Raw genomic sequence first — 13,867 nt, forward strand, 5'->3', positions numbered from 1 at the left:
TTAAAATAAGGCAGAAATGAACAAAGAAAGCAATAAGTATATATTTTCCTGATTTACTGTTTTAAAGAGTATTTTTTTAATGATTATTATATTAGACAGCAGATTTACAAAACTGCATTGTTAAAACACAAAACACTTCTATAAACCAGAGCCTAGCAGCTGTAACTTGATTCTATATTAATAGATATTAAAAAAAAAAAATCTCCCAATACAATTTCAAAGTATACTTTTTATAATCAAATTTTATCAGAAGTTAATTTCAATTTTTTTAAAATGGAATAACTTTTAAATAGACAAAAAAAAAAAAAATCTTTGCTAAGTGGTCCTTAAAAAATATGTAACAGAAAGGCCAGCCTTTAAAAAGGGATATGACTAAGTATGAGAAAAACCATGCTTTTACCGAAGATAACACATTTACTGTATTTTTGAGAATCCTCAGCTATACCCTACTCCAGCATTTCTTGAAATAATAGATAGCTATCTAATAAGTTGCATAATGATTTTAAATTTTCACTGGAACAGATTTTACTTTACACATACTATCCTTGACAGATAAGAGTAGTGTAGCTTGATTCTTTTAAGATACATGTTAAAATGAAACACATGTATCCGACTTTACTTACAATGGGCAGTCAGTTCAACCCCCAGCATAACAATGTCCATAGATGTCTCCTAGAAAATGAATGTTGTGGTTGTTGCTGCTGCTGTCAAAGCAGTCTAATGTGAGCCAATGGAAAACTCTAAATTCTTGTCAAATATATTGGGCGAGCCATCGAAACCCTTCACCATATCCTTGTCTTTTCAGCACACTACACATAAACAGTTCTAGAGGACGTCCCGGTAATTCTTGTCTTAGAACCTTTCCCTGTACAAGAAAATATGAGCATAAACTATACTGAGAAATATCTTAACATACTAATATAAAATACAAAAAATTACACTTTCATTTAAAGTTTTGCCTACAATTAAATTCATTTTAAGCATGTCATTGTTCAGTTAAAATATGCACAGTATATTTCTGACAGAAATATTTAGTCACAAAGTTAAAACTTAAAAAAAGGAAAAAAAAAAAAAAAAAAAAAAAAATTTCCTCCTGTTACCACTGTTTGCAAGAAAAGTTTTAAATGACATTTGACAACAGTTAAGGCTGCTAATTAGAGGTCTAAATACTAACATTTGAATCACTGAGTTGAATGAGAAAATTTTTGGCAGAGTCCAGGAATTCTGCAAAATCATGAAAAAAAAAAAAAAAAAAAAAAATTTCATGTGCTAGCTACAAAATTACTACAAATGCTTAATTTCACACCTCAAAAGTGACCACGCAGGCAGGAAACAATAAACAGAGGGATTGCCAAGCCTCTGACACAAGAGCAAGCTAGGTGCTATATATAGTTCTCATTATCAGTGCAATACCACCATTCCTTACATTTATAGGGAATAATTTAAACTGGTTTTCACGGGCCAGCCATAAGACAGAACCTATTGTAATGTTCTAAAGGAGAAAGAGGGGGGCATCCAAATTGGTGCTTCTTGCTCCTCTCTACTCTGCTAGTGATGACTGGAGCAAATCTAAAAACTTCATAACTCCATATTCCCCCTCCCCACACACCCAACTTTTATTTCATCAAGTTCACTAATAGATAAATGAAATATATGAACTTTTGTAATTTTTGACCAATTAAGTTTACCTAATCTTATATTGAAATAAACTGCAACTAGACAAGGCCCTAAAACTAAAAGAATCACGACCGTATACAGATAATTAACGTTCTGGAACCACTTTGGGCAGGCCCACTGGTAAATTAGTGATTCCAGAATGTTGACCGACCGCTATTTGCATACATCAGTATGTAATAGTGGTCCTGCTGTTACCACTTACTTTTGTCTTGAAAATGATTCCCAAGGGGTTTTAAAATGTCAACTATCTGCATTCAGGCTTACCTGGTTTATTATAAAAGTTAGTGTATTTCATTTATCTATTTAGCAATACTGCTTAGTCCTATATATGTCTTTCACTTATCTATTTAGCAATACTGCTTAGTCCTATATATGTCTTTCACACAACAAATTACATCTATGGATCATAAATAATCAAAGTAATGAAATGAAATCTGTAAAAAAGTACTAAAGCTCCCAAAAAGTTCCTAATTCATCTTGTAAATATACAGTTCTAATTTCAAATGACATTACACAATCTCTTAAGTCCCACTTGCCTCTTTCAACAGAATGTCAAGGTTGGCCCAATGACTGCTTCTCATTTGACATAATTATCTGTTCTACAATTCCTTCTGCTTTAAGAGTGATACTTCTGTATATATTAGCCTTAATACTCATTGTAAGAGATATACTAATAACTATTCTCAAATCTCATCTTTTTGATCTATTTCAGCTCAATCTCTTTATTCCCTTCTGTCAAATTCATTTGTTGTCCCCACTATTTCCCAAACTAATGGTTCCTGTATGGTGAACTCTATGTTATTTGTATTGTAGGTAATTAGCATTAGTAGAGGCATATGATGCAAGGAAGCAAGCTTATGCAGCATCAGCCAAAAGAAATAAAAAAAATAAAAATGCTCCCATTTCACCCCTCCGTTCGTTCCAAATACTTGTCCAGCTTATCCTTAAATTTATTTAGACTATCAACTTCCACAATGAAAGATGGAAGTCTGTTCCACCAATCAACTACCTGCTGGCTAAAGGCAAACTTCCACACATTTATCCTACATCTGTCTTTCTCAATTTGAATTTATGCCCTCTCAGGTGATTATTCTGAGCAAGAATCCCATCAGCATTGAGCATGCTCGAACCATTCAAGACTTTATACACCTCAATCAGATCACCTCGCAGGTGCCTAGTCTCCAGACACTAATTTGCAAAACTTAAGGCTTTCTTCATAAGAGCAACCCTTCGTTCCATTCACTAATCTTGGTGCCCATCTCTGTACTCGTTCCAAGTACAGAGAAGGATTAAGTTCTGCAAATGGTCAGGCCACACCTTGAGTACTGTATACAGTCTACATCCTTCTTAAAATGAGGCCTCCAGACCTGTATACAGTACTCAAGGTGTGGCCTGACCATTGCCTTATACAAGGGGATAATCACCTCCTTATCCCTGCTAGAAAAATTCCTGTATATCATTGACAAGACACCATGAGCTACTCTTGCAGACCATCTGCACTGCTCAGAAAACTTCATATCTGCCTGCACAATTATCCCCAGGGCCTTTTCATTCTCTACCACTGTCAGTGTAGTACTACAGAGTTGATACGTTGTTCTGGGGTTACTGCTTCCCATATGTAGTACTTTACATTTGTCAATGTTAAACTTCATTTGCCACCTCTCAGCCTATCTGCTCAACTTCTCTAGATCCCGTTGCAGCAGCATACTATCATTAGTGTCCTTAACAATCCTGCCAACCTTTGTATCATCTGCAAACTTGGACATTAAGCCTGATATACCATCATCAACATAATTTATAAATACAGAAAACAACAATGGACCCAACATTGAACCCTGAGGGACTCCACTAATAACATTAGTCCACAAAGAGCAGTGTCCATTGATTACCACTGTCTTCTCCCACTCAACCATCCCTTAATCTATAGCAGCAATTTGCTTCCAGTGCCACACTGCTCCAATTTGTGCAGCAGTATCAAGAGCCTTTCTAAGATCCAAATATATGATAAAGTTATTCCCTGCATCCAGTTCCTTTGTGACCACATCATAGTATCCAATCAAATTGGTCAGGCAAGACTTTCCCTTAACAAAACCATGCCGTGTCCAAGTTATAAGTGAAGTCTTGTCTAGAGGATTCTGCAGTGCTTCTTTAACCAGTGCCTCCATTAATTTCCGTGGAGCACAAGTTAAACTAATAGGTCTATAATTACTTGTGTCGCTCTTTGATCCTCCTTTGTGAATTGGGGTTACATTTGCACATCTCCAGTCCATGGGTTCCTCCCCTGAATCCAAGAATGCTCTCATAATTATGGCTAAGGGTTTGCTTACTTCCTTTGCTGCCTCCTTTAATATAACTGGATAGATCCCATCCACCCCAGGTGTCTTTTTTATGTTTATCTTCAACAATTTCTCCTCCACTTTCCTCTCAGTTATTACAAAATCATCCAGCTCACTGCCAGAGTTTAACTCACTTCTGGCATTCCCCTCCCTGAATAACTCCTTATGACCAGTTCTAGAATATTCTTGCCCCTAGTATTTTCTCTAACACACAAACAGTACAGTAATCTAATTTATTTAAAGTCTTCCCCTGTGTGTGTGTTTCCTTCTCACGTGTTCCAATTAATAAGAAACAACTTTAAATCACTCATAAGACATTTCCCACTTGCTAGCCCATTCCATTTGCAAGTAGAGGCTCTTCTAATACTCTTCTGCTTGGTAGAATATCCCTACTGTAATCTTACCTTTTTTTTTTTTTTTTTTTTTTGCATCAAACTACTCCATGACACACAAATTCTATGTGGTATGCATAAGTATTGGGAACTGTAGTCGTGTTCAAGCTACTTTTGATAAGAAGCATGAACATGCCCCTTCTATCTTGTTTATCTTTCGTAAGTATGGTATACGTACATAGATAATGAAATTCACCATCCTCTATTTCTGTTATCCCTATTATTTCAGTGTTAATTGTCAGCCTTAAATTTATTTAAGCTATCAACTTCCACAACAACAGATGGAAGTCTGTTCCACCATCAACTACCCACTGGTTAAAGGCAAACTTCTACACATCTATTCTACAAATGCCATTCCTCAACTTGAATCTATGCTCCTCAGGTTCTTAATTTGAGCAAGTGGAAGTACCCCATCAGCATTCAGCCTGCTCAAACCATTCAAGGCCTTATACACCTGAATCAGATCACCTTGCAGGTGCCTAGTCTCCAGATACTGCAATTTGCAGAACTTAAGCCTTTCTTGGTAAGAGAACCTCTTCGTTCCCCTCACCAACCTTGTGCCCTTCTCTGTACTCGTTCTAGAAACTCTACATCCTAACTAAAATGAAGCCTCCAGACCTGTATGCAGTACTCAAGGTGTGGCCTGACCATTGCATTGTACAAGGGGATAATCACCCTCTTGTCTCTGCGAGGGGATAATCACCCCCTTGTCTTTGTGACCACATCTTAGTGGTCACAAAGGAACTTTTGTTGTCGACTCCTAATTATCTGAGCTGGCTGGAAAATAAATCTGTCTGGATAATCAAACCCCATATAACCTGCAGAATGAGAGAAGGGGGGGAAAAAAAACCCTAAATGTAAAGAAAATGGAAATTTATTTACATATTTATCAATACATTAAAAGTTTTCCTCCTAGTAATATTAATTTGAGCCAGTGGGAGAAGAGGGCGGGGCAATTATGTCACTTTTGTTATTATTATATAAATAATAACAAAAAACTAAAATATCGACAAGATACTGAACTATTTACAATCATACCTCTACTGTATTGGGATGATAGGTTCCTTTGTCAGCTAACATTAATATACAAAAAACATTACAATGGAACACCAAATGATGCTGGGTGTGGTCATGTATTACACAGTGAAGCATGTGCACGAGGTTGGTGAACATTAAATGGAAGGAACACAAATGGGTTACTGGTTAGAATCAGACACTTGTTGACAATGTAGAGCACATATGTGGAATGCATTGCAAGACAACTCCTCCATAATATTCACCAACCTTGTGCACATGCTTCAGTGTCCTAAGTTTCATGTCAAAAGGTCATAAACTTTCCCTTGCAAAATATTTATTCAGTTTGTCAGCAATCTGAACAGGACCATCAATAGTTATGTGGCAGGGAGCTAAATGATTTTGTAATAACTGAGAGCAAAGTGAAGGAGAAATAGAACATAAGAAATGCACCTAGGGTGGATGGGATCTATCCAGTTATATTAAAGGAAGCAGCAAAGGAAGTAAGTAAACCCTTAGCCATAATTATGACAGCTTTAAGCAGAAGTTAGTTTAACTTCTGTTCCAGAGAAAATAATGGAGTCACTGGTTAAAGAATCAATGCAGGATCATCTAGACATGACTGCAGTTATAGTTAAGACACAGCATAGATTTGTTAAGGGGAAGACTTGTCTGACAAATTTGATTGGATACTATATGGTCACAAAGGAACTGGATGAAAAAAATAATTTTAATATCATGCACTTGGATTTTAGGAAAGCTTTTGATATTGTTGCGCATGGAAGACTACTGTACAAATTGGAGCAGTATGGCATTAAGAGAAAGTTGCTACAATGGTTAAAAGGTTGGCTGAGTGGGAGAAGACAGAGTGGTAATCAATAGACACTGCTCTTCATGGACTAATATTATTATTATTGGAGTCCCCCCAAGGTTCAGTGTTGGGCTCATTGCTGTTTTGTATATTTATCAATGATATTGATGAAGGTATATCAGGGTTAATGTTTAAGTTTGCAGATGATACAAAGGTTGGCAGGGTTGTTAATGACAGTAATGATAGTACACTACTAAAACAGGATCTGGAAAAGTTAAGCAGATGGGCTCAGAGGTGGCAACTGAAGTTTAACATCGACAAATGTAAAGTACTGCATATGGGTAGCAATAATGTACCAATTAGGTGGTACTACACTCAGGGTAGTGGAGAATGAAAAGGACCTGGGGGTAATTGTGCAGTCGGGTATGAGGTTTTTTTAGCAGAGCAGACAGGTTTCAAGGATAGCTCATAGTGTCTTGTCAATGATGTAAAGGAATTTTGCTAGCAGGGATAAGGAGGTGATCATCCCCTTGTATAAGGCATTGGGCCGCCCACATCTTGAGCACTGCATACAGGTCTGGAGGCTTATTTTAGAAGGATGTAGAGCTGTTGGAACAAGTACAGAGAAGGACAACAAGATTGGTTAATGGAACAAAGGGTTGCTGTTACCCAGAAAGGATTAAGTTCTGCAAATGGCAGCATCTGGAGACTAGGCACCTGTGGGGTGATCTAATTGAGGTGTATAACGCCTTGAATGGTTTGAGAAAGCTGAATGCCGATGGGACTCTTGCTCAAATTACTCACATGAGAGGACAAATTCAAATCGATGAAAGACAATTGTAGAATAGCGTGTAGAAATTTGCCTTTAGCCAGCAGGTGGTTGATAATTGGAACAAACTTCCATCTGCTGTAGTCGAGGTTAACAAGTTAAATAAGTTCAAGGCAGAACTACAAGCATTTGGAGTGAATGGAAGGGTGAAATGGAAAGTTTTTTTTTTTTTTTTTGGCTGATGCTATATAAGCTTGCTTTCTTGCATCATATGCCTCTACTAATGCTAATGTCATTCATACCAGTCAGCCAATGTGGTTCATCCCTTCATGTTCACATAAGCAAAGAATTCTTTGCACACAGCAGGCCAATTCTTCTCTCCTCTTTGTAGTGTTTTTAGATTAAGTTAGTTCAGGCAAAAATTTGAGCTCTATCTTTAATAATTTATTGTTGATAAAGGACATTGGTAGAATTCTGTATTCTTTTAATTTTCACCAAGTCAACTCCAGAAATTAGAAGCTGCAGAGTGGAGAGTCATTGTGACATGTGACCCTTTGCTGCATAGTCATGTTTGACCAGTTCTATGTGGGTTTATCTCCATGGTAGCTATTGTTAACTTCATACTACAGCAGTAAGTCTTCACATATGACCATTATGTGCTGCATAATTCTACTAAATTTCAAAAGAATTATGGGGTAAATTTTCTGGTATGTGCATTCCACACAAGAATGCAATTCATAAATTGCAATCAAACTACGGACCAAATGTGTATAGAAGTAAACCAAAGTGAGATTGGTGAGTATTAAGAGAGGAAAAACTGGTGCACAACTAGAATATTCACTGCATAAGTAGCAACTCTCACAAGAAATGGGAATTTAATTGCTGCACCAATAGCAATTGTTTTGTTCCTACAAAACAATAGTAGTGAAGCCTTTGTACCCAAGAACCAATAGCTAGAGTCAATTATTGTAAATGGTTCCTTCAGTCAGATCACAAGAAGAAATTGATCCACAATTGTATTTTTTTCCCCAGGTGAGGCATGGTTTTATTTGAATGGATATGTGAACAACGAATGTCAACGACAGGTACTGGAGCTCAGAAAATCCACATCTGCATGCAGTTGCTCTCCGCAATGTAAAAGTGGATGTTTGGCATGCTTTGAATGCAAGGAGGGTCGGAGCTATGTTCGTTGCAGAGATTAACTCAAAGAGTTATGCAAGTTTTTTATCTGATTTTTTTTTTGGTTCTGATATTGAAACCACTTTTAATTAAAAAAAAAAAAAAAAAAAGTCATATGAACATTTTCAAAAAGATCCTTCTACTGTGCATACCCACAAACACTCAATGAGAAGGCTGTTTGGTAAAAAGATAAGTCATGGATTACAGTGGCCTCGTTCTCCAAAAATCATGCAATGTTTTTTTTCTAGTAAGGTTATTTAATCTTTTCAAGATTATATACATAGATCTACATTTTTCATGTGAGGCCTCCTCAAGAATATGTACAGATGATAACATGAAAATTATCTTTGAAAATCAGGAAGACATCACCTGTTGGCCATTGTTGTCCAATCTTGACTTACAAATTCCAATACTGAAAATTAGTGAATACATAAATAGATGTAGAGGATATTATTATTACTTTGAGAAAAAAGGCAACAGTGAATTTATTTTTTAGCATTTTTTTAAAAATTCTGGTTTGTGATTTTTGAAAATATTATTCCAATCACAGCTATCAAAAATTCACTTTTGGGGACCCACCCATTTTTGTCAAACTTACTTGAGTGTTTGCCACATGTGGGTGGGTTAAAGTTACTTATTAGTACATGGTGATCTGACAACCCAGTAATGGTATAATTCACGACATGACAGATGTCAAAAAATATCAACTGTAAGTTTTTCAAATATAAGTTCAGAAAGCTCTGAGCCTATTTGCAATCATACATTATAGCTATAGTAGGATTTACACAACCTTGTTTTATAGCAGAAGAAAAGAAATTCAAAATTTTTTTTGAAAGGCAGTGATCTCACAAATTATAAGGCTATTATGAGTTACTCCATGCTGTAGTACTAATAAGTAACATTTCTATTAAGAGAAGAATAATGTTGCTTATTAACATGCAATGCCTCTCCCCCACCAGATAGTTATTTTGGTTTTGGCAAAAGAATTTTACCAAATGTTTTCCCAAAATAATGGCATTCAAATAATTTTGGTAGGGTAGCATACATTATACTCCCTGATATATTCATAAATTTTCCTCCAAAACTACCAAAATAGGTCTAATCAGCCTTGTGCATATCACAAGCATTTACATGACAAGCAGTTCCAAAGCTGTTAGTAACAGCCATTAGGGAACAGAATGGCTGTTCCCACTTACAAGTTGAAAAAGATGATTGCTGATGTCATATTAGCCATTTCTTTTTGCATGGTACTGAAAACCATTTGATCCTTCACAGTTAACTGCAGCAAAAATCCAGCATTACAAGAACACCTATGATGAGGAACTGTCTCTTAAGGAAGTAGCAATAAGAAGTCCTTCAACTATACATAGGAAGTTATGCCTTAGTTTCCATGGTTATTGTTATTGTGGTTGTTAGGAGCATTAGCAACTAAGGCCATATTGCTCCGGGGATATGCAGTGGTCATTCCCTGACCTTTCTGCATCCTCCTTATTTGGTGGCTCACGGGCTCGAACTCTGGTCTAATCAAGAAGCATGTGCTACACACTGCTGCTCTTACCCACCTGGCTACGGAGGCGCCTGTTTCCATGGTAGAGTTACAATTAAGTCCAACATAATTTCATTTTTTCAACCACTATTTGGAAGGTTTCGCTGCCCATTCTGTTCTTGATTTCTCTTATGCTGGAGAGATTTTATGGAACAACAAGTGGCATTATCCTATCAGAAATGTATATAAGGGGAGATGTTATTATGTAGTGCTACATCAGGATATTATACATTATTGTGCTGGTGTTTTATATCTGTAAAAGTATATGTTCACGGGCCAATTTGCATGGTGTATAGGTTGAAAAAACCTGGAATAACAAAGGGAAAGGTACCTCCACCTGAGATCAGCTAACTATACATTCCCAATTGAAAGGCTCTTAAAGAATTTCTCCAGTTTCCAACAGGATTTCTTTATCAGAAATATGTTAAGAGTGACTAGACCTGTCCGTGGAATAGACATACTGAATATCCCGCTCCTAGGCAACACGTTGATAAAGTTTGGAGCAGACAAGTTGGTGACTGAATGCAGTTAGCTGATGGCATATCAAACTTGATGGTTAGGTGATCACACGATTTTAGCAGCACTGTTCATCATACAGCTAGCCTACCACAGATTTATGCTGCTTTGTGTGGGGGCACAAAATGCTGCTCCCACATTGTTACCCCAAAACTTCTCTTCAATTCCTGTTTTGAGGGCAGTCAGGTTAATTATCTTTGCACTCAAACTCATGTCATTCCCTATCGCAGACATTCAGTTTGTTGTTTTTTTTTTGTTTTTTTTTTGATTTGGTAGTTGTTGGCGCATCGGCTTCTGTGGCCATATTGCACCTCCCAAGGTTTTTGCAGTACTTTGATCCAAGCCCGAGGCGGGAATCGAACCCACGACCTTTGGGTTGCCAGGCAGGTACTTAACCCACTCGGCTAGCCCGGTCGGCACATTCAGTTTGTGCTGCATGCCTTTTCTACAGATATTTCCGTGGACACAAGAATTATCTACTGACTTTGGAGTTACTGAAAACACGCACACAGGGAAAAGTGTTTGGGAAGCACAGTCAGAAAGTTTAAAGCCCCAACTTCACTTAAAATTTGTGGTTGTTCATATTGATGAGTGTGACAAAAATGCCCCTGGAGTGTAGAATTCATGTTTTGAATGAATTGGATATATTCTCAATGCATAGATAGGCTCTTTTTTTTTAATCATTAATATGATTAATTTCTCATTAATGTTTACAAACATGTACACTCAAGAAATGAAAACACATTAACATAGGCTACATATACAAATACTACTATTAATAAATATAATAAAGACTAATTAAACATTAGAATTATAAACGGTTCCAAAGTCCTAATTTCAATTTCCCATTCTATTTTTCTTCTATTCAATAAGAATGGCACAGGAAGAGATTTATATACAGTGAAACTTCTCCTAACGGACACCTCTCTACAACGGACATTTTCAAATTCCCCAACTCACCTCCATTGGTTTTAACGTGTTTGCAGCTTCTGTCTAGCGGACATTCTCTGTAACGGACGCGGACAGGCAATCTGCACTGTTTCGTTTAGATTAGCACTTAATTTGATCTTCCCAATTACGGACAGCGGGCGAGCTCACGGCCATTTTTCTAGGAACGTTTCTTCCACGTATTGCCCCAATCGTGTGTTTATTTTCTATTTCCGATTCTCTGAATTTTATCAAGGTTTATGTCGCGGTTCTAAACCCTTTTTCAAGAATTTTAAGGCACGTGTAAAACTTCTAATGAATTCGGTGTGCAGGGAGGGGGGGGAATATGGTCAGCCTTTCGTCTTTTCAGTTTCAGTTTTGTTCAGTGTCGTGTGAAGTGCACAATGTCTTCTTGTAAACATTTAACTTAAAAAGATAGTCGAACTCATTAATGCGTATGATCGGCAAAAAAATAGTGTTCGCAATCTTGCTGTAAAATTCAAAATCGAGAAGACTCAGGTAAGCGACATCCTAAAGAAAAAAAATGAACTGCTCAAACAATTTTGGCAACACGTAAATGATCAGGTTCAAAAATCATTCCCGAAAACTGTTGGACTTCAAATTTGTCGTGCACATGCTAAAAAAATTCCCATTAATGGGCCTATTATTAGGGAAAAGGCTTTGGAGGTTGCGAAATCTATGGGAGTAAATGAGTTCAAAGCTTCTGTGGGATGGCTAGACAAGTTCAAAACTTGGCATAAAATTTCTTGGAAAACCGTAAGTGGTGAAGGTGGATCTGTTGATACTGGGGTTGTAACAGAGTGGACCGTCAAATTGGAAGATTTATGTCATGATTTTGAAGCTAAGGATATTTACAACTGTGATGAAACAGGGTTGTTTTTTTAAAGCTCTTCCTGAAAACACAATGAGTCTAAAAAACGAAAAGTGACAGGGCGGAAAAATTTCTAAGGAACGCTTGACTGTACTATTGTGTACAAATATGCTGGGAGACTTTGAACAACCTCTTGTTATAGGAAACCCACAAAATCCTCGTTGTTTCAAGGGCATAAAGTTGAATCTTTTGGATGTTGACTGGAAGTCTAATAAAAAAGCGTGGATGACACGAGATATCATGAGGGAATGGATAAGTCACTTTAACCAAAACATGATTCGTCAAAACAGAAAAATTATTCTTTTCATGGATAATGCTGCATCTCACCCGCACATTGAATTGTCCAACATTCAAATCATTTTTCTGACACCAAACACATCTGCAGAGTGTCAGCCCTTGGATCAAGGGATAATAAAAAATTTTAAACTTCACTACAGAAAACGTGTTTTAAGACATCTCATTGCAAACATGAACGATGTAACATGTGCGAGTGACCTTGCAAAGAAAATCAGCATCCTAGATGCGATTCAATGGATTTCCTCTTCAGTAAATACAATTAGAAAACAAACTGTCGTGAACTGTTTTGTAAAATCTGGCTTCTCAAAAGCAAAAATTGAAGTTGTGAACAGCAATGTGGAGCACCAAGAAGAACAAGAACTTCAACATCTATTGATAATGTACGATACTTCCGCTACAAGTGACCCTGGCTACAAAGATATAGATTCAAACCTCACTACAGAAGATGGTGCTCTAGATTTCAAGAAGTTCCTCACGAGGATGAAGAAATGGAAGGAGGTCATTCTGTCGAAGAACATATTAACGACGAACCACCGATGAAAATATAAGCGCTCATACAAATCAATCGTTTAAAAATGTTTTTCGCCGCTGAAGAAGATACTGAAGGACTTTCGATGGTTTATTCACTCCAAACAAATGTTGAAAACAAAATTATCAGCCGGAAGAAGGTGCAGAAGAAAATAAGTGATTACCGTATGTATTTTTCTTAAGATAAAATCATAATATGCATAGCACAATTGTATGTATATTATTTACAAAAATATTGTGCAAAATCTGTATATAATTTAATTTTACATTAAACGTTTAACGATTTTTCTTTATCTCTTGTGTATGTAATTGTATATTATTTACAAAAATATTGTTCAAAATCTGTATATATTTTAATTTAATTTTACATTAAACGTTTAACGATTTTTCTTTCACCCTCAGACTTCTTGTTAGCGGACACTTCTCTCTAACGGACACATTTTCGTTCCCCATGGCTGTCCGTTAAAGGGAAGTTTCACTGTATATGCAAGGAAAAGCTTTCATTGATTGTTTGAATGCTGTGATATACTTTGCTACAATACTAGCTGACATCTTGATCAACTAGGCTTGCAGCAAAGTAGCACAACTCCATTAATGATTATCCAATAGGTGGCCACTGCCAGCAGTCATTGATACAGTTAGACTAACTTTATTGGCATGTGGAGGTCACTGCAGGAAGAACAATTAATGTCTTGACATGCAAGGATTTGTCTATAATAACAAGCTTAACTTTCTCAACTGTTCTGCTGAAGGAACACAGAAATATTAATGTCAACATGTCAAAAATTAGTTGAAAGTTCCATAAAAACTCGAACAATTCAATGTCCAAAAGGAATCCAATTTCTACAACCAAATGATAAAACCCTACGGACATATATAAGCGATAACAGGCAACAAAAATGTGTTTCTTATTTCTTTATCCACACTCACCAGAAAATCAGCTGTATTCAGGATCAATACTTTATTATTTTTTTTTATTTTAT

At 36.6% G+C, this 13,867-nt stretch overlaps 1 protein-coding gene across 1 annotated transcript in view; it reads right to left on the reverse strand.

Annotated features, from left to right (window-relative positions):
- Window positions 1-300: 300 nt before the first annotated feature.
- Window positions 301-13,867, reverse strand: part of Sar1 (Secretion-associated Ras-related 1) — a 56,047-nt gene continuing 42,480 nt past the window's right edge. The window contains exon 7 of the mRNA XM_090377332.1: window positions 301-865. Within this exon, the coding sequence (XP_090233458.1) occupies window positions 752-865 (114 nt within the window). The 3' untranslated portion in view covers window positions 301-751. The remainder of the gene's footprint in view (window positions 866-13,867) is intronic.

The sequence above is a fragment of the Mastigoproctus giganteus genome, chromosome 7 (assembly GCF_048544385.1).
Source record: "Mastigoproctus giganteus isolate SK-2022 chromosome 7, ASM4854438v1, whole genome shotgun sequence".
NCBI classification, from domain to species: Eukaryota; Metazoa; Arthropoda; class Arachnida; order Uropygi; family Thelyphonidae; genus Mastigoproctus; species Mastigoproctus giganteus.